This window comes from Hemitrygon akajei, chromosome 3, assembly GCF_048418815.1.
Source record: "Hemitrygon akajei chromosome 3, sHemAka1.3, whole genome shotgun sequence".
Lineage (NCBI taxonomy): Eukaryota > Metazoa > Chordata > Chondrichthyes > Myliobatiformes > Dasyatidae > Hemitrygon > Hemitrygon akajei.
In genome coordinates, this window is record NC_133126.1 from 92,081,480 (window position 1) to 92,108,505 (window position 27,026).

At 43.6% G+C, this 27,026-nt stretch overlaps 1 protein-coding gene across 1 annotated transcript in view; it reads right to left on the bottom strand.

The window, feature by feature from the left end:
• Nucleotides 1–508: 508 nt before the first annotated feature.
• LOC140725199 (metastasis-associated protein MTA1-like) overlaps nucleotides 509–27,026 on the bottom strand; it is a 161,178-nt gene continuing 134,660 nt past the window's right edge. Inside the window, exon 19 of the mRNA XM_073040336.1 lies at nucleotides 509–3,536. Within this exon, the coding sequence (XP_072896437.1) occupies nucleotides 3,507–3,536 (30 nt within the window). The 3' untranslated portion in view covers nucleotides 509–3,506. The remainder of the gene's footprint in view (nucleotides 3,537–27,026) is intronic.

Sequence of the window (27,026 nt, forward strand, 5' to 3'; positions counted from 1 at the left end):
CCTCTTTAAAAACACCTCCATGGAGGTGAACCCAAAATTTCATTTGCTTCTCCATTTCATTCTCCAACTCACTTACATAAAATCTTCAAGGAACAGCTCCTTATCCCTAACTGGGCATGTTGGTCTCTGGATTTCAGACACTCAGCTTTTCTAGTCTTGATTCCCACATTTCCAGCATCACTTTCTCCCCTACCATGTCAATTCAGATTTCATTTTTATACTCCCCGGACACTCCTTTAATTGTTCACTAGCTTTACTGTTTTGTTTCAGCAGCTACCACCACTATCATTGAATCTTTTTCTGCACTCTGCACCATTGCATTTCTTTGCAACTTCAAACTTTGTCTTCGATGTTTCCCAGTTTTATTGAATGGTCTTCAACTTTTCATGATCAAGATGGTAAATCAGTGTCCAAGTAACTCAGACACTAATTACCATCACTCAAAGCTTCTTTGCATAAACCAAGTTATGGCCAATCACAGTAAAAGAGGTCTCGGAAACCAAGGCTATTTATTCTCAACAGAATCATCATCTTTATTCATAAACAGGAAATGGCTTGGCCTTCATTTTTAGTTCAAACTAATACCCTCTTTAAAAACCATTTGAAATGGGATCTTTTACTTTAGAACACCACCGTCAAAGGGTAAAGACAGTTAGCTGGTCATGGGACATTGTGACCTAGGGCTGAGGCTGTTTGTTCTGGTTAATTTTACTCGTGGACGGTTGGAGAGGTAATTGAAATGTAAGTTATTGGGGTCCTTCAGCAAACAGGGTGCTGATGTTAGACAGCAACAGCACAGAAGGAAGACAGAGCTGAACTTGGCAATTCCCGCCTCCTGACTGGATCCAGTCCAGCATTCAGATTTTGCAGGCACGTGCCAGAAGTTGCCCAGTACAACTGGAGTCTGATCCAGCAGGCGTTAGTCAAAGCAAACTGAAAAAGATTAACGAAGAGGCAGATGTGAGTGAAAAAGGAGAAACTATCCACTGGAAGGTGAGTCATTGAGCAGAGGAGCAGACTCTTCATCCACCCATGTACCAATCCTCATCCATTTACCTTCAGTAGGTCCATAGGTGGGTCAATGGTTTAAGCCAATTAGCAGAAGAAGCAAAAGGGAGTTTTACGGTGCTTGTAACCCACACTCCTTGGATATGGTGCCAAATTCCAAACTTGGAATGGCTAATTTTTTGAAGAATGTATGTCTGGAAGGCTGTGAGGGAAGAGCAAACTGGGTAACTCTTTCAAAGGCCTGGCAGAAGTATAATGGGCCAAATGGCCTCCTTTGGGGGCTCCAAGGCACTTGGATTCAGAGAATGGCTAGAAAGGAGGCAGAGCTAAAATGGTGAGATGCAGGCCAGGCCCCAAGGAATGGAAGAAATTCAGAAGCAGTTTGATACAGAGAGCAGCCATACTGTGGTGAAAGACCAGGGAGCTGGTCAGGCAGGGCATGGAGATAACATACAGCATTATGGCGTGCACAGGTTGTGGAGCTTCCAGAGGAAGTGGCAAGTTCTCAAAATGATCAGCGCATAGAGCAAGGGTTCCCAGCGGTTTTTATGCCACGGACCCCTATCATTAACTGAGGGGCTGTGGACCCCAGGCTGAGAACTCTCTGACATAGTGGGATATGGAATTAATGCAGGCCAGTGGCATCAGCATAGATTGGCGCAATGGGCTGGCATAGATTTTGTGGGTCAAACAATTTGCTTCTATGCTGTCCAACTCTATTCCATCCTCCTTACCAGTTTCATTATCAGATTGAAGGTTTACTAGTACCAATCTGAGGGCATCAAGTCTGTAAAGTACAGACACTGAACAAGGTGGATAACAGGTACAATTTTATTCATTGTTTTATTTCTCATCCCATCCCTATCAAACTAATAATTTTGACTCCAGACCAATAGTTTTTTTTGGTGTGGGGTGGGGATGTTATATGTCTAAATTCCCTAAATCTCCTCAGAGTGTTTCTGACATCTTCCACGCCCTGGACTGGAATCCAGGCAATAACCAGCCAAGGTCCCAACCCTCCATTGGTTAGCAGTCAGGAAGTGCACGTGTTTGTATGGCAAGTGAAGGTGTGAGTTCAGGCTTCCAATTGTTCCCCATCACTCTGTGTTCACTGGGCCATTCACATAAGACACATGCAATCATCTGACCCCTGAAAAAGACTCTTCTTGCAAGCTTGCACCTTCTAGAGAAGAAGACAAAAACCAGAGTCATACAAAGCAGAAATGGACCCCTCAACACACTGAATCAGCACCAGCTATTAAGCACGCATTTACACCAATTCTATTTTATTCTCTCTGCATTCACATTAACTACCTCCAGATTCTACCATTCACCAATGCATTAGGGGCAACTCAGAGTGTTTAATTAACCTCCTAACCCATGTATCTTTGGGATGGGGGAGAAAATAAGGGCACCTGGGGTCACAGGAAGAACATGCAAACTGCACACTGACAGGTCACTCAAGGTGTGAGGCAACTGCGCTATTCACTGCCTCAGTGTGCCGCCCAGTAGGCAAAAAGGAAATAGGATCTTTCCTTTTGAAGAATTAGCAATCCGCACTGCTTGTCTAGGAAGTAAACAGCAACAGCAGCTGTATGGGGAAAGAGGAATCAAGTTACTATTTCTGGAGGACCCTTCATTGGATTTCAGCTGCGATCTCCTCCTGGGCTCATACAGGAAGGAAGGAATTGGGGAAGTAACTGGCTGGAAGCCCCAAAACTGTGAGGGTAGGAACTCACTCTCAGAAATTTAGGATAGTGCAGGCAAGATTCAGAGTCTGACGTCCAAAGACTGCAAAACTGTGTTAGAATCATTTAACTATAGTGTGGAGAGCACACCAGAGATAGGACTGCTCCACCTGGACCCAAATTCTCACCTTTACTGGCCAGGGCTGAGAATCAATTCTACTCCTCTTTCTTTAAACTTAAATTGGTTTCACAGTGGGTTTCTTCATCCTTATTTACCTCTATACCCAATATTTAAAAAGAAACAGCTGAAATAATCGCCATTTATTTCAATGATGACTGTGGAATCTTGCTGGCATAATTTGGCCACTTCATTCCCCTGCATTGTAAGTGAGATGACCTCAAAAATTACTTCTTCACCTTAATGACCCACAGGATGTCCCGTAGTTGTGAAAGTCTTTCTTATAAATGAAAGGATTTCTTCTCCTACTGAGGTCAGCACAGTAAACAAAGGGGAGGGTGGATTACTAACAAACATCATTTGGCCTCAGACTCAACTCTGTCGGCCAATCCAAATTCACGTTGTAAAGGTGAAGGCCATTTGAAATACTTGTTTTATATAGAAATAAACAAATAATGTTCCTCTTCCACTGGATAAAAGCATCGTGGTCAGTATGAAGTATAAGGAGGTGACATTAATCTTCAATGACAAAGGGCTCATTGGTGATGGTAGACTTTGGGCCTCTTGCATGGTCCAGGGCATGCTGCTCAATGAAGATCTGTGCTTGGGGCCGTCTCCCACTCTGCCTCCATTCAAAAGAAGTAAGTAACTTGCGGATCTTCCTGCAAAATTTAAAAAACAACAAAGATTTAGTGTTTGTCTTTGCAATGGACAGTGGTTCATTCAAGGAGAGAAGCAGCATGCATTTATAAAGCAGCTTTGGTGACCTCAGGCCAGGTTGGACACACTCTCCTGCGACTCCACGGGGCGAAGTCAAAGTTGAGTTCATTGCCATGTGTACCACCCCTTGCTCTACCTTCATGCTTTCTATGATAGCTTTAACCATCAAAACTTGGAGGAACCATCATGAACTCACACAGCCCCCAATGATCCTGTGATTTCAGTCTCTGTGGCCAACATGCAAGAAGCCTTCTGGAGAGTGAAGCCACGAAAAGCATCAGGCCAGACAGAGCTCTCGGCCAAGTACCACAGACCTGTGCTGATCAACTGGCTGGAGTGTTCACTTTGGCAGTCTGAGGTACCCACCTGCGTCAAGCAGGCCTCACCTATACCATGCCTAAGAAGGGTGTGGCGACCTGCCTCAGTGACGACCATCCAGTCGCACTTATATCCACATTGATAAAGTGTTTTGAGAGGTTGGTGATGAAACATATTAATTCCTGCTTGAGAAGCAACTTGGATCTGCTCCAATGTGCCTTACAGTGCTAGCTCGACGCTCAACCCAGCAAAGATGGAAAGCCTGCAAGAGGCCAGTCAGATTCAAACTCTGGACCATTTGCTTCGAAGTCCAGTGATACCATTACACCACTGGCCAGCTACCTATAGATACTGTATGTGGTGGAGAATATATTAACTGGCTGCATGTACGGAAACACCAATGTCCTTGAATTGAAAATCCTAAAAGTAACAGATACGGCCCAGTCCATCATGGGTAAAGCCCTCCCCACCAATGAGATATTTATTGCTTATTTATTAATTATTATTATTTCTGTCTTTTTGTATTTGAACAGTTTGTTGTGTTTTGAACATTGGTTGAATACCCAAGATGGTGCAGTCTTTCATTGATTCTATTATGGTTATTATTCTATTATGGACTTACTGAGTATGCCCACAAGGAAATGAATCTCAGAGTTGTATATGGTGGCATACATCCACTTTGATAATAAAGTTATTTTGAACTTTGAACTACCTTGGAGTGGTCTCTTATTGCATTTCCTTTTGCACTCATATTTTAACTGGCCCCAGCAAGCTGTCCCAGGTAGAAAGGTGGATGGCAGAATCTGGGGGGACTTCATGTGAGTGTGGGAAAATGAAATGAAATCTGTGTAAGATTGCTGTGAATGGGTGCTGGGTGGTTGGTATTGTTGGCCAGAAAGAATGACAGTTTACAAATCAGTGAATTCAAACGAATCACGGACAGTGGAAGCAGACAGACAAATTTTCTTTGTTCTTGCCGCATGCTTGGGGATGGAAGCTGCCATTTTGTGAAGACACTCTATTCTCCATTTTGTAAGCTTGATCAATGTTTTAAAGAAGACACAATGATACTTCAGGTAATCTGCTGAACTGGAGATCATTTCCAAATAAGAAGTTATTTGTGAGATGTTCTTTGGTTGGCTATAACATGCAGGTTTGTGAATGTTGGGGTAGATGCCTGCCTGAAGTGATTCGAGCTCACTGCTGATTGAGAACAAAGAGCCATACATTTTTTCAAATTTGAAAAGGAGAAGCTGGTATCAGGTGTATCAATATTTCAGTGGAACAAAGGAAATTATAGTGGTATGAGAGAGGAACTGGCCCAAGTTGATTGGAAAAATAAGCTAAATGGAGGGACAGTAGAGCAGAATTGGATGAAATTCCTACAAGAAATAAGGAGAGTGCAGGAAAAATATATTCCAAGAAAAAAGAAAGTCATAAAAGGAAAAATGACACAAATGTGGCTAACAAGAGAAGTTAAGGCTAAAGTAAAAACAAAAGAGACGGCGTACAAGGAAGCAAAAATTAGTGGGAAAACTGAGGACTGAATGAATTTTAAAAACTTACAGAAGGAAACTAAGAAAGTCATTAGGAAAGAAAAGATGAATTATGAAAGGAAATTGGCAATTAACATAAAAAAGGACACTAAGAGTTTTTAAAAATATATGAAGAGTAAAAGAGTGACACGGGTAGATATAGGACCTATTGAAAAAGATGCTGGAGAAATTATAATGGGTAACAAAGAGATGGCAGAGGAACTAAATGAGTATTTTGCATCAGTCTTCACTGTGGAAGACATTAGCAACATACCTGATAGCCAGAGGTCCCAGGGAATAGAATTAGGTACAGTCAAGATTATTAGAGCGAAAGTGCTTGAGAAGCTAAATGGACTAAGGATAGATAAGTCTCCCGGACTGGATGAAGTGCATCCTCGGGTTCTGAAGGAGGTGGCTTTGGAGATTATGGAGGCATTGGAAATAATCTTCCAGAAATCAGTAAACTCTGGCACGGTTCCGGAGGACTGGAGGGTCGCAAATGTAGTTCCATTGTTTAAGAAAGGAGGGAGGCAGCAAAAAGAAAATTACAGACCTATTAGTCTGACATCGGTAGTTGGAAAGTTATTGGAGTCGATCCTCAAGGATGAGATTATGAATTACCTTGAGGTGCGTGACAAGATAGGCCCAAGCCAGCATGGTTTCATGAAGGGAAGATCCTGCCTCACCAACTTATTGGAATTTTTTGGGGTAATCTCAAATAAGATTGACAAGGGAGAGGCTGTGGATGTTGTGTATTTGGATTTCCAAAAGGCCTTTGATAAGGTGCCGCATAAGAGGCTGCTTAATAAGATGAGGGCCCATGGAATTACAGGAAAGATATTGGAATGGGTGGAGCATTGGCTGATAGGCAGAAAGCAAAGAGTGGGAATACAGGGATTCTATTCTGGTTGGTTGCCGGTTACTAGTGGTGTTCCGCAGGGGTCGGTGTTGGGGCCTCTTCTTTTTACACTGTATATCGACGATTTAGACTATGGATTAAATGGTTTTGTGGCTAAGTTTGCAGATGACACCAAGATAGGTGGAGGAGCAGGAAGTGTTGAGGAAACGGAAAGGTTGCAGAGAGACTTGGTCAGTTTAGGAGAGTGGGCAAAGAAATGGCAGATGAGATACAATGTTGAGAAATGTACAGTTGTACATCTTGGAAGAAGAAACAATCGGACAGATTATTATTTAGATGGGGAGAAAATTCAAAAATCGGAAGTGCAAAGGGACTTGGGCGTCCTAGTGCAGGATACCCTAAAGGTTAACCACCAGGTTGGATCAGCAGTAAGGAAAGCGAATGCTATGTTGGCATTCATTTCAAGAGGAATAGTGTATAAGAGTAAGGAGGTGTTGATGAGGCTCTATGGGGCACTGGTGAGACCCCATTTGGAATACTGTGTGCAGTTTTGGGCCCCCTATCTTAGAAAGGATGTGCTGATGTTGGAGAGAGTTCAGAGAAGATTCACTAGGATGATTCCTGGAATGCAGGGACTAACGTATGAGGAGTGTTTGTCAGCTCTTGGATTGTATTCATTAGAGTATAGAAGAATGAGAGGGGATCTCATAGAAACATTTCAAATGTTGAAAGGGTTGGACAGAGTAGATGTGGAAAAGCTGATTCCCTTGGTGGGTGAGTCCAGGACAAGAGGTTGCAGTCTTAGAATTAGAGGGTACCCATTTAAAACAGAGATGAGAAGAATTTTTTTTAGCCAGAGGGTTGTGGATTTATGGAATTCATTGCCACATACAGCTGTGGAGGCCCAATCACTGACGGTGTTTAAGGAGGAGATTGATGGGTATCTAGTTAGTCAGGGTATCAAGGGATATGGGGAAAAAGCCGGAAATTGGAACTAGATGGGAGAATAGTTTGGCTCATGGTGGAGTGGTGCAGCAGACTCGATGGGCCGAATGGCCTACTTCTGCTCCTTTGTCGTGATCTTGTGAAATTATCGACTGTCACTTGATGGGAAGAGGGCAATAAATGGATGCTGGCTTGGAGCAGAGCCAGTAACAAGGTGTTAAAGGACAGACACATGACTTGTAGCCAATGTCACAGGAATACGATATTGAATTGATAAGGAATGAATATAAAGGTTGATGCTTCATGTGTGCTGGTATCAGGACAATGAGGAACGCCTGGCCAGTGTAAACTCCCTTGCCTGGGTAATACCTTTGCTATTCTTTGACTATTCAGGAGAGTCGGGGATACCTAGCGAGTGTGCACACGAGGTATTTAGTGTATGAATTCACATACTTACTAGTTTAAACAATAAAGGCACTTGTCAGTAAATACAGATCTCTCTGTGCCTCTGTAAGTATCACTGTAAGTAGTAAGTTTTTTTTTAACAGTATGGCTGAAGGGCCTATTTCTATTCTGTGTGATTCTATAATCCTTGATCGATCCAGGCATCGTATTCCACAATCCACGGAGATTCAGCAGCCCTGGGGCTCTCTGTGCAAAATGCAGCATACAGAGGGGTGAAGAGGCCAGGGAGGAGAGATAAGCCTTCGTCTCCTGAAAGCTAGTGTTATATACCCCGTGGGTATCTTGTGACTGTCTTATGACCATGATGTAATTGAGTATCTGGTGAGCATGATGTAATGGTCTTGTGATGGTGGGGTGATGTAATTTCCCACCAGTGTAAGGTCACATGATGTAATTTTCCCATCAGTGAGAGGTAATGTGATGGCCTGTTCCAACAGGTATAAAATGGAAAAGCCTCGCTGTGACGCAGGTCAGTTCATGGTTTAATTCGTCAGTGACTCCGTTATGCTGCGTATTCGTCTCATGACGCAGTTTTGTTTTAAAGTGGAGTTTTACTTTCTATCTTAAGTTTCAAAGGTTATTGCCGGCAGTTTCACCAAATGCTGCCAGTTTAGTCCAGTTGGTGAATGAAGATTTATGGAAGTACGGAGACCCGAAGGATTGAGAAAAGTTGGTGTCGTCGGCAGTAATATGGGGTCGACCTTATTGAATCCTCGATCAAAGAGATAGTAACCTGCATCCGAGATAATCCCTGCTATAAGAACAGAAAGGATTGGGGCAGTGTTATTTGCCAAGGAAAAGGTCAGTTCCTTTTAAGCCGTTTTTCTTTCCTTCATCGTAAATCCTTCGGGGCAAGGCATATTTCGGCTGGGATCAGCAGTAACGTTACGTCATTGAGGAATTTGTTACTTTAGGAAAGTCTCTCCTAAGTGACTGTCTAAATCACTTGGACTTTTACATTTATCGCTTTAAGAACTGTGTTCGCATTTATCGCTTTAAGATCTGTTCGAGTTGCCATATAGCAGTTAACTTCCGGTTGAGTTAATAATTTGTTTACTTTTCATTTGTTGTTGAGCTGAGTTTAAATAAATGTTTAATTTGGTTATAAAAAACCTGTCTCAATTCTATATTCATTGTTGCCATATTGTAAGACTAGCCCTCTATGGAACACAGCCTAACAATAAAGTCACACATTTAGAAAATCAAATCCAGGAACGACTTTCACCAGTGGACTGTTGTAGAACAGAAGGGCCTTGGAGTAAAAGTAAAAGGTTCAGTGACTATGAAGTCACAGGGTGGTGAATCAAGACACCGAGTACTAAAGTTGGAAAGTCATGGTACAGCTGCACAGGATGCTGGTGAGGCCACACTTGGAGTATTGTGTTCAGTTTTGGTCTCCCTCTCACAGTAACAATGTTCTTAAACAGGAAAGAATGCGGAAAAGATTTACAAGGACACTTCCAGAACTTGAGGGACAGGTTGGACAGGCTAGGACTTCATTCCTTAAAGCATAGGAGACTGAGAGGTGATCCTGCAAAGGTATAACATTCTGGTGGCTGTATACAGGGTGAGTCTTTTATTTCCCAGAGCTGAGGAATCAAAAACTAAAGGGCAAAGGCTTAAGGTGAAAGGAGAAAGATTTAAGAGGAACTTGAGGGACTAAGTTCTTTTTTTTTTACACACGGAGAGGCATCAATGTGGAATGAGCTGCTACAGGAAGTAGTTGGGAGAGGTACAAAACAAGTTTTAAAAGACAGTTGGAGAGCTACATGGATTAGAAAGGTTTAGAAGGCTTTAGGCCAAACACAGGCAAATGGGATTAGCTTGGATAGAGCACCCTGGTCAGCATGGACCAGTTAGGCCAAAGGGCCTGTTTCCCAACTGTATAAATCTATGACAATAAGAAATTTCTTCCCACGTCTGCACAGCAGTTGGATATCCAGGAAATGATAACCCTCATGATTGGCATCAAGCTCCATATTCACGCTGGGTGTCAGACTATCATAGGAATGAAATCCTTCACTCTGTGCTTGCCATCTCTGTTACTCCCAACTCACAGAGATAAAGTCTTCCTTTCCTCAGACAGTGAGCATCGGTGATGGGGCTAAACCAGTGGGGAGTGGCTCTCTGGGATACACAACGTACTTCAGCTGCCGTGCTGCAACTGTACCGAGGGTGAGGATTTCAGTGTGATAGTGGCATCCCGCTGTACCAGAGTTCTGATCACATACTTATCCTGGGGAGCTAGATGCATCGGCTCCTCAGGGAATAAATCTTAGGGTATAACATTAATGTCTCAAGTTCTGTGCAATAGTCTTAGGCACATATATACATAGCTAGGGTGCCCAAGAATTTTGCAGAGTACTATAGTAATCTTATCTACTGCACTGTACTGCTACTGCAAAAAACCCACAAATTTCATGACATATGTAAGTGATGATAAACCCGATTCTGATCTGGGTCACTGTTGTGGACTGAGAGTGGGAAGGGGGCAGGAAGAGGGGAATCATGATTGGGAAAAGGGGAAGGGAGAGGAGAGGGAGCAGGAAGCACCACTGAGACATTCTGTAATGATCAATAAACCTATTGTTTGGAATCAAATGACCTTGCCTTGTGTCTCAGGGCTGGGTGTGTCTGCATCTGCACCATCCCCTGCCTCGACATGCCTCCTCCTCACACCTGTTCCCTCAGCCCTCCCCATGGCACCCCACCCTCACCATTCCCAACATCCCTTACTCTCCCTAGATTTACAAACTCACTCTCTACTCCACATTGACAAATACAGTAACTGTGCAGAAGTCTTAGGCACCCTAGCTATATATATATATATCTTCCTCAGACTGCAGCACAGTACTGTACAAGTTTCCCTCATAATCGAACTCCAAGCTTCATTCTGTTAATTCTACAGTGCACTTCCTCCAATGCCAATTGAGCCTTCCAGAAAGGAAGAACACTGTAGGCCTCTACAAAATAGAGTTTCATAAATCTGTACCAAAGCCTCCCCCTCCTTGTTTTGCAACACAACAGGTCCTGAAGGCCAGAGTTCCGTCAGCACCCGTGTCCATGACATTTTAATAATCTACGAGCATGGACTCCCAATTCTCTTTGTAGTTCCAATTCTTGTAGGTTACTAGCTTTGAGATATACCTTGTTTCATCCTATTTTAGTCCAAAATAGATTGTCATTTTGCCAAAACTGAAATCCATTTATCTCAGATGTACCCAGTTACTGGGTCTAGAAACTGAAAACCTACAGCACAATACAGGCCCTTCGGCCCAAAATGCTGCGTCGAATATGTCCTTACCTGAGAACTTACCTAGGGTTACCCATAGCTCTCTATTTTTCTGAGCTCCATATACCTGTCCGGGAGTGTGTTAAAAGACCCTATCGTATCCGCCTCCACCACCGTCACTGGCAGTCCATTCCACGCACTCGCCACTCTCTTGTTAAAAAAAAACTTAATATCTCCTCTGTACCTGCTTCCAAGCACCTTAAAACTTGTGCCCTCTTGTGCTAGTCATTTCAGCCCTGGGAAAAAGCCTCTGACTATCAATGCCTCTCGTCACCTCACACACCTCTATCAGGTCACTTCTCATCCTCCATTGCTCCAAAGAAAAAAGGCCAAGTTCACTCAACCTATTCTCATAAGGCATGCTCCTCAATCCAGGCAACATCCTTGTAAATCTCCTCTGCACCCTTTCTATGGTTTCCACGTCCTTCCTGTAGTGAGGCGACCAGAACTGAGCACAGTACTCCAAGTGGGGTCTGACCAGGGTCCTATATAGCTGCAGAGGAGCTTAATTCTTAATACTTTGTCATTTAATCTTTGAATCTACACGGCTTAAAATCTGTTTATGTTTGGTTAATCTACAATTCTTGATACCCACCTTCATATACCAACATTTGTTATAAAAAGTATAAACAGCAAGAGTGGTATGGTAGTGTAGTGGTTAGTACAATGCGTTACAGCACAGCCATCGTGGTTCATTTCTCACTGCTACCTGTAATGAGTTTGCATGTTCCCCTCCATAACTGCGTGGGTTTCTTCCAGGTGCTCTAGTTTCCTCCCAGTACAGTAATGGTTAGTACGTTGTGGGATTACCGTGTTGGCACTGAAACTATGGAGCCACTGCTCTGCTCTCCCCACACCCACAATTTTGTAGACAGGCACAGCTCAAACGTCAACTATAACTTTGCCGAAGACACAACTATTGTTGCCAGAATTTCAGACGATGATGAGAAGGTGTACAGGAGCGAGACAGATCAGCTGGTTGAGTGGCATTTCAGCAACAACCTTGCACTCAATGTCAGTAAAACCAAGAAACTGATTGTGGACTTCAGGAAGGGGAAGTCGAGGGAACACACACCAGCTCTCATCTAGGAATAGAAGTGGACAGGGTGAGCTTCAAGTTCTTGAGTGTCAACATCACTCAAGATTCTCTTTAGATTCCTGATGGGTCATGACATGAAGAGATATGGGGCTGAGAGGAAAACTGGATCAGCTGTGATGAAATAGCAGAGCAGACTTGATGGGCCAAATGGCCTAATTCCACTCCTATATCTTATTGACGTAGTCAAAACCTATCCTGGGCTCAACATATCCTGGGATATAATTACAAAGGAGGCACGTCAGCACCTATATTTCATTAGGAGTTTGAGGAGACTTAGCACGTCACCAAAGGTACTTGCAAATTTCTACAGATATATTGTGGAGAGGATTCTAACTGGCTGTGTCACCATCTGGTATGGAGGGGCCATTGCACAGAATCGGAAAAAGCTGCAAAAAGTTGTAAACTCAGCCATTTCCATCATGGGCACTAGCCTCCCCAGCATCCAGGCATTGCTACCATCACAGAGGAGGTACAGGACCTGAAGATGCACAATGTTTCAGGAACAGCTTCTTCCCCTCCACCATCAGATTTTTGGATGGACAATGAGCCAATGAACACTACCTCTGTATTTATCCCTCTTTTTTTACACTACTTATTTAATTTTCTTTCTTATATGTACTTCTCACAACATAGTTTTTATTACCATGTATTGCAATGTACTTCTGCCGCGAAACTTCAAATTTCATGACATTTGCCAGCGATTTTAAACCTGATCCTGATTCTAATTCTGATGTGGGTGGGTAGGCACAAAACAGAAATCCTACCAGAGTCTTAATTCTTCCAGTCTGCCACAAAGTCTTTTCTGGCTGCTTACCTTCCTGAATAGAGTAAAACTTATTTATTCTTTCATTACTAACACTACTCCTACCTGTACCATTTGTTCATTTTTCTCATAATCACTACAGTTCTGACCACTTTGCAGTGATGTCTCTATAAAGGCTAGAAAATCAACCTGTCCTTCTGCTCTGTTTCACTTTGTATATTTCTCTCAGCTGGCTTAATGAAATTACAATTGTTAATTTTCCTTTTGCTGCTGGTGCATAAAGAACAATTTCTGAGTATTATTCAACCTTTTCATGAGGCTCGTTTCAGAAATACTGCACTCACTCTCCCCCCTTCGCCATAAACTAGTCCTATTATTCATAAGATTAAAATCCTTTTTTGTAATCTATTTCCTACTCTTTTCCTCTCCATATCATCCCTTCAGCTTCTTTAGTTAATTAACCCAATGTCAATTAGTTTGCCAATAATATAAAGATCATTACCCCTGAGTCCCTTGTCTTTAGTCAAGGTCTTACTCTTCAATCTCACTCAATGTTTATGGTCCCACCACAGACGACTTCTCCCACCAAGAGCCTTCCAATCACTCTGAGATATTTCTCAGACAGGATCACAATGTACGCCTTTGCTTGGGACAAAGATGCGCATGATCAGTATTCTGGCTCCCCACATTGACAGTTTTTAATCTATTTTAGCTCCTGCCAAGTTCTCTCCTGTTCTTGTGAGTATTAAGAAACAACACCATGTATCATATAACTCGTTTCACAAATTAACATGTATCAAAACACCTCAGAGAGGCATTGTTCAAGGTAAGACACCATGCTACTTAACAGTACAACAGGTTAATAGGATACAGCCAACACATAATAGGCTCCAGGCCAAGTCCTGGTCAATAGGATTAGTTCAGATGAAGGGGGTCGACCCACAATGTCAACTGTCCATTTCCTGCTATAGTTTCTGCCTGACCTGCTGAGTTCCTCCAGATGTTGCTCCAGATTTCAGCATCCGCTGGCTCTTCTCTCTCGCTCTCTCAGTATATACAGTACCTTACAGGCTGAAGGGCTTATTTCTGAACACCTAACTTCAAAATGTGAAGGAAGTTGACAAAAGAGCTGGGCTAAAAGGATTGTCTACAGGGAGAGAACAATCGGTTACCATGGTAGCGTAGCGCGACACCATCACAGCTCGGGGAGTTTCAGAGTTCGGAGTTCAATTCCGGCGCCATTCTGAACGGAATCTCTGTACGTACTCTCTCCGTGGGTTTTCTCCAGGTGTACTGGCTTCCTCCCATAGGGTAGGTTAATTGGTCATTGTAAATTACCCAGTGATTTGACTACGGTTAATAGGGGTTGTGGGTTGGCTGGAAGGGCCTACTGTGCACTGTATTGCTAAATGAAATAAAATAAATAAGAAAACAACAGGAGACCTTTAAGAAGAGAAGCAAGTGTTTTTGGCTTGGAAAACTGTAGGACAAGCCAGCAGAGATGACAGAATCATGGAGCAGCAGAGCATAGGAAGAGGACATTGGTTCCTTTGAGCTATACCTGCTCTCTGGAAGAACATTCAATTACTCCTGTTACCCTGCCTGTTCTGCAAGTGTTCAGCATATTTCTCATTAAGTATTTAACAAACTTCCTTCTGAACACCATTACTATCTGTTTCCAGTACTCTTTCAGACAACACATTCCAGATAATAGCAACTTGCGCTGCAAAAACAATTCTCTCAACTCACTCATGGTCCTTTTGCACACTGGCTTCCATCTGTTTTCCACAGATTCTCATTATTTACTTTATCAAGACTTTTATTATTTTGAAAACTATGATTAAAAATAATTTTTAAATTTCCATTTACAGTTATTGTGTCAGGTCAAAGACCAGGCATTGATTTGGTTTTCAGGAGACCTAGATCAGGTGATAGAACTTTAAGATAGAGAAGCAGAATTAGGCCATTCAGCCCATCAAGCATGCTTCATCATTCCTTTCCATTGCTATTCTATGCCTTCTCCCTGTAGCCCTCAACTCATTTACCAATCAGAATTTTCTCTGCCTTAAATACACCCAATAACTTGGCCTCCATAGCATCTGTGGCAACAAATTCCACAAAATCACCACCTCATGGCTAAAGAAATTCTTCCTCATCTCAGTTTTAAAGGGATGTCCCTTTGTTCTGGGGCTGTGTCCTCAGGATGCTAGATTCTCCTACTAATGGAAACATCCTCTCAATGGCCACTCTGCCCAAGCCTTTCTGTATCAGTTTGGATTCAAAGGATGCCCCCTCAACCTTCTGAACTCCACTGAGTAAAGACCCAGCGAGATCAAACCTTGATGCAAGCAGCCTTGGTGAAGGAGGGAATACAGGGTTAACAACTCAGGGGTATGTAGTAGCCAAGATGGCAAACACTGGTCAGGTAGATGTAGTCACTCGTACTAGGATGCATCAAAGACAATGAAGAAGATCCTGTTGCCCTCAGCAGAGAAGAAACATTGTGAAAGACTCAACCACCTCTGTCTCACCAGTGATGAAAAAGAAATAAATATCAGAACTAAAAGCTGAAAAATAATTCAAAACTGTTTTTTTCCAGCGGCTGCAGGTTAGATGCAACAGAAAGGTTTTCTCAATGATAACGCCTTTCCCAGCTTCAGGCTGACGTCACAAGTAACTTTCTTATTTCTTCATGGGGTGTGGGCATTGCTAGATGTGCAAGTGCTTACTGTCCATACACAGTACGTTGGAACATTTCAGAGAGCAACGAGCAATCGATCTGTGACAGCCTCATCTCCACTAGGACGGGATCAGATTCCTTTTTCTGAAAAGATGTTCATGAACCAGATGGAATTTCATGATGACCTGGTAGCTTCGCTGTCATCAAAAGTGATGCTGCTTTTAAAATTAATTAAATCAATCTGGAACTAAGTTCCCCAACTATCTGTGGTAGGATCTGAATTAATATCACTTCCTTCTGAATTATTAGTCCAGTGACCTTTAGAGGATAGAACAATGGCAGCAGCTCTGCCATTCATAGCTTAAAATGATAAACCCACTCCTTCCCCATGAAAACTTCTGTGTTTAAAAAAAATCTATCTCCTTTTTAAGTATAATTCAATGACTTGGTTTCCACAGGCCTTTTACTGATTCTCATTCTGAGATAAAGAGACCAAAATTGTACACAATACTATAATTCTGTTGAAGTATCCCAAACCAAAACTGTTAACCATTTCACTTTCCTGGGCGATACCTTCTTCTTGCCACTACCATTGGGCAGGAAATACAGAAGCCTAAAGTCCCACACCACCACATTCTTCCTTTCAACCATTTCATTTTTGGAAACCCCCCAGTCGCTAGAGTTTAGCTACACCGTAGCCACTTGCACAAACATAGACTGTTGTTATTCTGCTTTCTTGTTAAAGTTGTATATAATTTATGTTTAGTTTAAGTTTTCTTGTGAAAGCTGCTTATCTGACACTCTGTGCCTGCGGTGCTGCTTCAAGTGAGTTTTCCATTGCACCTGTGCAGACGGCAATAAACGTGACTTTCATGCCTCACCTGCTGAGTACATTTCGCATTTTCAGACTCTCAGTATGTGCAGCTTTTGTGACTTCCACAAGTCCCCTGTTGTGGTTGTTTCTGAAAGCCTGTGAGATTATCACAAGATGGGCTGACGCTTTCACTCGAAACCTCTTGCAGCGAAGCACAACGTGCCATTTACCTTCTTCACTGCTGGCTGCACCGTAACTGTTTGCTGGTTTGGAAGGAGACCAGCCTCCTATGCACATTAACATTTCTCAAACGCCACTCTCCACAGCTTCTGCTTTATTTTGAATTGGATAACCTTGAAGCCTCTCACAAAAAAAGGCAACAATATGGTTTTAATTCCTTGAGTCATCTCAGTTCACAGCTGGCAAGCAGGAAGGTCAGGTCTGTGAATATCACGGCGACTGACACGAGCACCATGCACAAGATGCTGGAGGAACTCAGCAGGTCAGACAGTATCTAAGAGTCTTGGCCCAAAACACCATTACAGTGGATTCCAGTTAATCGGGCCATTGGTTAATCAGGGCCAGCCGCTATTGAGCAAATCTACATGAAACACTGTCGAAGGAAAGCAGCATACATCAAAGATTCTCACCACTCAGGCCATGCTCTTTTCTCACTGCTGCCATCGGGTACAAGAGCCTCAGGACTCACACCACCAGGTTCATGAACAGTCACTACCTCTCAGCCATCAGGCTCTTGAACAAATGAGGATAACTACACTCATCTATTGAGATGTTCCCACAACAAATGATCTCACTTTAAGGACTCTGTATCTTGTTATTTCATGCTATTATTATTTATTGCTATTTATTTATATTTGCAGTTACGCAGCTTGTTGTCTTCTGTGGTCTTGCTCTTTCACTGATCCTGTTGCAGTTACCATTCTATAGATTTGCTGAGTATGCCCGCAGAGAAAAGAACCTCAGGGTTGTATGTGGTGACATATATGTACTCAATAATATATTTTACTTTGAACTTGGTATTTTTTTAAAATTTGGGGCAACTTTTAAAGAACAAAAGCAAGTCGAGAAAATAGCCAAGATTCCCTTGGTTTATTTGGGACACTATGCCACTTCATTGGGCAGGAGCCTGTAGCCAAGCATTTTCTAACTAGCGTCAGTAACATACATTTTGTGTGGCCGTTAGGCTCTACACCGTGCTTAGAGCAAACAGTGTTTAAATAGCATCACTTGCGTGTTTGTGCTCAAAGGTAGTGATATTTTTCCCTGATAGTTGGCGAGAAATAAGCAGTAAGACAATTCAGAACTGTTTTGCTCGCTGTGGTTTCAAGCATTCAGGCTTGGAGATGCCAGAAATGGTTGAGAAGGAGAATAAAACAATTTCACTACTTCAGAAAGTTAGGAACTACAAAGAATTTGAAGATATTGACAATCGTCTTGAATGTTACAATTAAGATGAAGATTTGGAAGATGTAATTGTCAAAAGTATTGTTTTAAGGCAGTCCATTATCTGCACCTGGTGTCTGTGTTGATTTTGTTCATTTACAGTCAATCAAATAAAATGTGACAGTGCACATAGAGTCCTCCTTCCATAACCAATAAACACTTTTATGCTACTGTAGGAGCTTTGGTCGTGTCTAATTTGTTCTATATTTCATTTAAATACATAATTTATTACTCAGTTAAATGGTGATTTTTCTTTTTTGTACTTTTTAAACAGTTTCCATGAAACTTCAGCTACTTGGGACAGTTGCTTAATTGGGCTAAAATGTCCTGAAGTGTCTCAAATGAACCGGAATCCACTGTATTTATTCCTCTTTATCGATGCTGCCTGACCTGTCGAGTTACTCCAGTATTTCATGTGTGTTGCTCAGGATTTCCAACAGCTGCAGAATCTCTTCTATCTGGTGAATTACATCACAGCTTCAAATTGGCACGAACTCCACTTGGTGACGACGTCTCCTTAGGGGCCCTGCCCCCACTCCTTACTTTGCTATGCGTGCACAACATGGCGACACTTGAAAATGCAGGTAAAAAAGTAACCAGCAAACTTTTGTAGCACAGCCAGCTTCAAGTTACTGATCACATTACTTATTACAGGATGTTCCCAGGTTGCTATTGGCTAGTCAGAGCCGGCTTTACAAGGAAGCTGTATGTTTGTCACCAAAAAACGAGTTCTATCTCTTACAAATTCCAAAGACTGTCTGTCTCCTGTAGATCCCCTGAACATTTTCACTTTTGTTAAAACTGGGACTCAATCCTCTCCGAACTGGGATAACAGCTTCCACTCCCACTTCACCTCAACAGGCCCTGGATGCCTAAACACTCCAATCCTCCACACTTGCAGACCTTGGCTGAGCAGAAGTTGTCTCCTACTCGGCACCGCCTACACCATCAAATCCAGGCTAAGCCTGGATTCAAATGAGCCAAGGTGTGCAGCAGAAAGGAACAGACGACTGAGAGAGCAGTTGTATAGTTATACGTCCTTGCAAAGAAAACTCAGGTGTGATGATACATCCTTAGACCAGGTATTTACTCATTTGCTCTAGATTTTTAATCAAGGAGCAGGCTCAGGCTTTTTTGGGGGGGGGGGGAGGGGGAATGGAATAATGATGTTGGGTTCTCAAGCGAGGCATCAAGAATCGTTGTTGATCAGCTAAGGGGTTGGCAAACCTTCAACAGACTTACCTGGTTTCATCGGTTGGCATGAAAAAGACATCATCAGGGGCACTGGCACTGATCCTGTTCAGCTACCTACACGTTACTGCTTGTGGAACTCTGATACTGGGCGTGTTAGATCTCCCACTGACCACAAAGTTTCGAGCAGGTATCTGCAAGAAGCCGGTGGACAATAATCTGGGTAACTGGGAGAAAAATAAGTAAGATGGCCTCTAACAGAGCTCCAGTCTGCTAGTCGGAAACACTGCACCCTCAAATGTCGTAAGGTGGATAAAAACTGGTCAGACCATGGTTTCAAATCCAAGCTGTGGACTGGGTTAAGGTGTTGGAAGAGAAGTACTTCCTATTCAGAAAGCCAGCCCTCCAGGGGAAAGTCCAGGACAGACTTTCCATAATTCCTTACACAACCTCTCTCTATCTCCCCTCCTCCCAATGCCACTCGGTGTGAAAAAAATTTGTTGTTTAATTCTGTTTACTTTCCTTTCTTTGGTTAAATCAGTCTCTGGTTGCAATTTCAACTGTACCAGAGTCTCAAATTCCAGCTGGATCTTGTTTCGCCCTTTGGGGTTGTGTTAATAGCAGAAACAGAGCGTGGTACATTCATCACATTCTACCTAGATTCACTCAAATTTCCTGACCTTATCTAGATTCCGCTGACATCCACACTATTTTTCTGAAATTCATGGAATTCCTCTGAAATTCATTGTCCTTTATATAGTTCATCAGATTCAACTACAGTTTACCAACACCATACCAAAGGGTGAAACCAGATGCTGTCTTAGGAAACATCCTTCCCTGTTACAATATCTTTTATGTCTCAGAGTTACTTATACCAGCTTAGTCTACTGATGTTCAAATATCAGGTTTTTTAATTCTCCAAATTCCCCATATTAGTACTGTGCTGAGGAAGAATTCTTCCTATCCTATATCCTCCTCTACCTCATCCCTCCCCTGGAAACTTAGACGTGTAGGCCTAACTGGGAAGATCAGGAACCTCTTACCTCTTTCAGGCACAGGCCCTTCAGCTCTTGATGTGCCAAACTAAACCCCTTCTGCCTGCACATGGCCCCGAACCCTCCATTCTCTGCACATACCTGTGCCTACCTCATAGCCTCTACCACATCTGCATCCACCAGCACGCCAGGCACCCACCACTCTCTGTGTGAAAAATCTGCTCTGTACTTCGCCTTTCAATTCACTCTCTGGCATCTCAAGTGAAAGCCCTCTCGTATTACACAATTCAACACTGGGGAAGAGATACCAACTGTATTGTGTGCAGTTTTCTTCCCCTAATCTGAGGAAAGACATTCTTGCCATAGAGGAAGTACAAAGAAGGTTCACCAGATTGATTCCTGGGATAGCAGGACTTTCATATGAAGAAAGACTGGATCGACTAGGCTTATACTCGCTGCAATTTAGAAGATTGAGGGGGGATCTTATTGAAACGTATAAAATTCTAAAGGGATTGGACACGTTAGATGCGGGAAGATTGTTTCCGATGTTGGGGGAGTCCAGAATGAGGGGTCACAGTTTAAGGATAAAGGGGAAGCCTTTTAGGACTGAGATGAGGAGAAACTTCTTCACACAGAGAGTGGTGACTCTGTGGAATTCTCTGCCACAGGAAACAGTTGAGGCCGGTTCATTGGCTATATTTAAGAGGAAGTTAGATATGGCCCATGTGGCTAAAGGGATCAGGGGGTATGGAGAGAAAGCAGGTACAGGGTTCTGAGTTGGATGATCAGCCATGATCATACTGAATGGCGGTGCAGGCTCGAAGGGCCCAATGGCCTACTCCTGCACCTATTTTCCATGTTTCTATGTCTAGTCTACCTATGCCTCTCACAAATTAAAAAAAACTTCACATCTCCCCTCAGCCTCCACCACTCCAGACAGAACAGCCCAAGTATATCCAACCTCTCCTTCCACCCCATGCCTTTAGATCCAGACAGCATCCCAGCGAGCCTCTTCTGTACTTTCTCCGGGCCTCCACGTCCCTCCCACAACAAGGCAACCAGAACTGAGTGCAGTACTCCAGATGGGGCTGAAGCAGAGTTTTATAACGCTACAACCTAACTTTCTGACTCGACTACAGGTATGCCAGCTGCCTTCTTTACTGCCATTTCAGCTGTCAGGGAGCTATGGACTTGGACAGCAAAATCCCTCTGAATTTCAGTGCCGTTCGGGGTTTTGCCTTTAACAGAGTAGTGGCCTTTTGCATTTGCTCTCTCACTTGCCCAGATTAAACTTCCCTTGCTGTTTCTCTACCCACAGGTGCAACTGATCTATATCCCTCTATACACTGGCAATGTTACACAATATCTACAATATACTGTAGCATTCATATACACTCACAGACTCCATATGCACCTCAGTAGTCAGGGTAGAAGACTGAATTGAATGAGTTGAGTTCTTCCCAAACGCAGCAGATCGTACAAGTGCCAGCTTTTTGTAGGAAAAGGCTACCTACAAATTCAAATGTGAGTCAGATCAGCATTTCAATTATGAAGAATACAGACCAAGATGAAGGGCTAATGTAATGCTGAGCGAACATCCAAAACATTCAGAAACTGTTAACTTTCTGTCAAAGCTGTTGAGAGGATTTACGTGCCACTCCTTAGCTCCATCTGTTAAAGTTTTCTGGAGGGCCGTGCTGCACTTGGCCGTGAGGCTTTGCTGCACTGGCAAGGTCACCTGGATCAGGTAAATACAGGTACAGGGACGGTGTGTCAAATGACCCCTGAAGGCCAGGTCCAGGGGCATCCCCTCCAAGCCCAACCCCCACCACACCAAGCATTCAGCTCTGGTTACCCCATTATCGGAAGGATGCTTTGGAGAGGGTACAGCAGAGGTTTACCAGGATTATAAGGAGAGGCTGGACAAACTAAAGTACCGTAGTTTTCTGTTGAGTGACAGGCACTTGAGAAAGTTTATAAAACTATGAAAAGGATAGAGAGAGCACCGGTGTCTCTTTCCCAGGGTTGAAATGTCTAATACTACAGAGCATATGTTTACGCTGAGGGGGAGAGGCAGTCAAGGAGATGTGAGGGACAGGATTTTTGTTTAGAAAGGCTGGAATACACTGCCAGAGGTAGTGGTGGAGTCAGGTACAATGGAGGCTCTTAGATAGTCATGTGAATATGCAGGAATGGAGGGAAATGGACTCTGTGCTGTCAGGAGGAATTAGTTTAGTTAGGCGTCATTAGCTTAAATAGTTTTGCATATCATCGTGTGCAAAGGGCCTGCTCCTGGGCTGAAGTGTTTGATGTTCACAGTATGTTCCCTCAGGGTGCGCAGATGGAAGGGTACAGCTCCAGTCTGATGCTGGACGAGCACAGATGGTGAACCAGTGAAGTGAGGTGTCTATCAGTGATGGTCAGCGCTTGATGGTGAAGGGCAGCGTTACAACAGGCTCTCAGACCGCTGTCAACCTCCAGAGTCTACAGCACACCCAATGCATGCTAACAAACACGTAGGACTGCAAAGCCCTCATTCCAGCAGAGTGATAATGGATCCAGTAATCGAACCCTGCAGGGTGAGGGTGGATCGATGCCAGGCACACCCTGTAATCCAGTAATCGAACCCTGCAGGGCGAGGGTGGATCGATGCCAGGCACACCCTGTAATCCAGTAATCGAACCCTGCAGGGCGAGGGTGGATCGATGCCAGGCACACCCTGTAATCCAGTAATCGAACCCTGCAGGGCGAGGGTGGATCGATGCCAGGCACACCCTGTGATCCAGTAATCGAACCCTGCAGGGTGAGGGTGGATCGATGCCAGGCACACCCTGTGATCCAGTAATCGAACCCTGCAGGGCGAGGGTGGATCGATGCCAGGCATACCCTGTGATCCAGTAATTGAACCCTGCAGGGCGAGGGTGGATTGATGCCAGGTACACCCTGTGATCCAGTAATCGAACCCTGCAGGGCGAGGGTGGATTGATGCCAGGTACACCCTGTGATCCAGTAATTGAACCCTGCAGGGCGAGGGTGGATCGATGCCAGGTACACCCTGTGATCCAGTAATCGAACCCTGCAGGGCGAGGGTGGATTGATGCCAGGCATACCCTGTGATCCAGTAATTGAACCCTGCAGGGCGAGGGTGGATCGATGCCAGGTACACCCTGTGATCCAGTAATCGAACCCTGCAGGGTGAGGGTGGATCGATGCCAGGCATACCCTGTGATCCAGTAATTGAACCCTGCAGGATGAGGGTGGATTGATGCCAGGTACACCCTGTGATCCAGTAATCGAACCCTGCAGGGCGAGGGTGGATCGATGCCAGGTACACCCTGTGATCCAGTAATCGAACCCTGCAGGGCGAGGGTGGATCGATGCCAGGCATACCCTGTGATCCAGTAATCGAACCCTGCAGGGCGAGGGTGGATCGATGCCAGGCACACCCTGTGATCCAGTAATCGAACCCTGCAGACACTGCGTCTGCTGTAGGCATCAGCAACCGTGGTGGACTGCTGCAGCTGCCCTGGTTGCCAAGGTCAGTTTGTTTTATCCACTGAAGGTCAGAAGTCCACCTTCATCTCAGCATTTAGGATCAACAAAGACAACCGAGGTTAGGCTCTAATTTGTTTAACTCTGTCTACGTTACACAATGAGTATAGCAACAAAATTGGATTAGAGCAAATGTTTTGTGTTATCAGAAAGCACGTGATATAATTCTATTTTTATATTTTATTTATCCATACAGTCTCCTCAGGCCTAACTAGCCTGTGCCACCCATTTACACGCACGTGACCGATTAACCTACTAACCCGAACGTCTTTGGAATGTTGGAGGAAACCCACGAGGTCACGGGGAGAACGCAGACACTCCTTACAGGCAGCAGCGGGAATTGAACCCAGGTCGCTGGCGCTGTATTAGCAGTCACTAACCTCTACGCTGCTGTGCTGCCACCAACACTTCGTAACAGGAAAAAGGTAAGCGTTGTTGGCCCTTTGTTGAATTGAAAGTTGCCATCCTGACACCATTCTCTAAACATCTGAGAGCAGAAGGACAGGGCTGTCTAAGCTGTGAGGTCTTCTTCCTCCTCAAACTTCTCTTAATAACAATTCAGACGAGTTTTCCAGGGCTTCAAAGCAATGCAGGGTCAGTTGCTTGGATGAAGTTCCAGAGGAATGATGTGTAGTGTTCCATGTGCCAGATGACTCCTATTGTTGGCTCCCCATCCTCTTGGAGTCTGGGCTTCTGAGTCATGTGATGAAATTATCCTTAATAGGCAATGGCCAGTCTTTGACTTGTCTTGGAGGCTGCAGAACGAAGGGATCCTGACTCCCTGGTAGAACGCAGATGCCTACTGCTTGTACTGGACCCATCTGGTTGGTGAAATTCAGATTAGGAGCTCAGCAGGCACATCGTCGGTAGAGCTCTGGGGAAGATTGCAGTACGTGCGAGTCTGTATGCTTCTGGGCTCACCTCCTCGACTCTGGCAAATGTAGTTATACAACATTTTTTCGGCACAACATTTGGCTCTCCAGCATGTGATTTCTGTGTGCTACAAATATCAAATTGCTTTCATTGCGGCATGAATTGTAGCAGTGACCACAAGCAATGCGTCCAACGAATGCACTATACCTGTACCATCAGAAGCTTGTAGTCCAGTAGGGTTAGACATTATTCATTTCAGAGTTTCCTCGTAAACCTATATTAGGCAAATTCGAATGACTATCACATTAACAGACATAACACAGTGCCCATTCCAAAGTCCACCTGGTGTCAAACACAACGTTCATAAACATGAGAAAGTCTGCAAATGCTGGAGGAACTCAGCAGGTAAGGCAGCATCTATGGGGATGAATAGACAGTTGATGTTTTGGGCCGAGACCCTTCATCACACCGTTCGTTGTGTTCATAGAACTCCCTCAGTTTCCTACCAGCGTGCGAATACTCACCCCACCCTCTTCAATGTCAGAATATACCCACCAAAGGTTACATCGACATACCAAACTTGGGAAATGGCCAGGGATGTGCCTTCAAGGATAATCTTGTTTCCTGACAGATTTATGAAACCAAAGTGAAAACAAGCTCTTGGAGGAATTCAGCAGGCCAGGCAACACCTTCATTTTACAAAGATAAACACAGATAGACATGGAGAAGCGAGTGCGTTCACGGGCACTCGTAAACAGAATGCTTTTGCTTCCAGATTGCCTGGATCCTTCCAGATGAAAAGAGTAATTTCAGATTTCAGACAGCCCAGTCTGTGACACATGCATGCAAAAAATTAGTTGCTGGTTTCAAACTATAGATAGTTATATAATCTCACTGCAAGAGTTTAGACATCACTTTGCTTTTATCAGACATAGCTTTAAATCATGAGAATTAACAGAAGAAATCAACCCTTCATCATTTTTACCTTTTTAAATAGACAGGGTTTTAAACAAAAATAAGCCACCTTATTATTTGTGTGACAGCGGCCTTTTCTGGCAAAGATCCATCTCTTCCACAGTTTGTGATTTAATAGTGCCCTTTACCTGACTCAGGTTAGTTATCTTAGCCGACTAATAACTTAAAAAGATATCTTCAGGTGGAAGTCCACAGTTGATACAATGTCTCTTGCATTTGTCCAAATTCTGGCCCAGAAGTACTACATGACCTAATTCATAGTTGTTTGTCATTTAAATCAATGATCTGGATCACAATGTGGTAAACTGGAACAACAAATTTGCAAATGACACCAAGATTGGAGGTGCACTGGACAGCGAGGAAGACTACCGAAGCTTGCAGCTGGATCTGGACCAGCTGGAAAAATGGCAGATAGAATTTAATGCAGACAAGTGTGAGGTGTTGCACTTTGGAGGACCAGCTAGGGTAGATCTTACATGGTGAGTGATAGGGCACAGTGAAGTGTGGTAGAACAGAGGAATCTGTGAATACCGAAATTCCTTGAAAATACTAGTCACAGGTAGATAGGGTCATAAAGAAAGCTTCTGGCACATTGGCCTTCATAAATCAATGTACTGAGTACAGGAGTTAGGATATTATGTTGAAATTGTATAAGATATTGGTGAGGTCTAACTTGGAGTACTGTGTCCAGTTTTGGTTACCTACCTACGGAAATATGTAAGTAAGATTGAAAGAGTGCAGAGAAAACTTTGGAGGATGTTGCCAGGACTTGAAGATCTGAGTTGTAGGGGAAGGTTGAATAAGTCAGGAGTTTATTCCCAAGAACCTATAAGATTGAGGGAAGATTTGATAGAGGTTGGCAAAATTATGAGGGGTATAGATAGGGTAAATGCAAGCTGGCTTTTCCCACAGTGGGACTACAACTAGAGGTCATATGTTAAGGTTAAAAAGGCGAGGGGAAATTTCTTTACTCAGTCACGCTCATATTCACACTCATGAGAGCGTGTAATGAGCTGTCTATGGAAGTAGTAAATGTGGGCTCGAATTCAACACTTCAGGGAAGTTTGGATAAGTACATGGATGGGAGGGGTATGGAGGGCTATGGTCCTGATGCAGGTCAATGGGACTAGACAGATTGGTATCTTAGTAGCTTGGTATCAACTAGATGGGCTGAAGGGCCATTAACCATGCTGCAGTATTCTTTGACCCCAACAGTTTTACAGGGAATAAAATACTTTTCAAATGTAATTACTGTTGCAACGTGCATCAAGTTCTCAAAGAAGCAATGAAGTAAGTGGTGAGGTAATAAATCACTGGAGGTGCACACTGCTCTTTAATAGGGTCATGGCATCTTTTCGAGCAAGGGCTCCAAACTGGCATATTAACCTCATCTGCAAGACAGTGCCTCTGGTATTCTACAAACTGCACTGATGTAACAGCCTAAACATTTTTAGCTGGACTGAAACCTTTGTCTTTATGACTCACTGGGAGTTCTCTACTGGGTCAGGCCTGATACCTAAAAGGTAAATGGGTTATGGGAACAGAATGAGGAAGCAGAATCAAGTGACAATGCCTTAAAATAGAAATTTCCCCTTTCACAAAGACCAAAGCA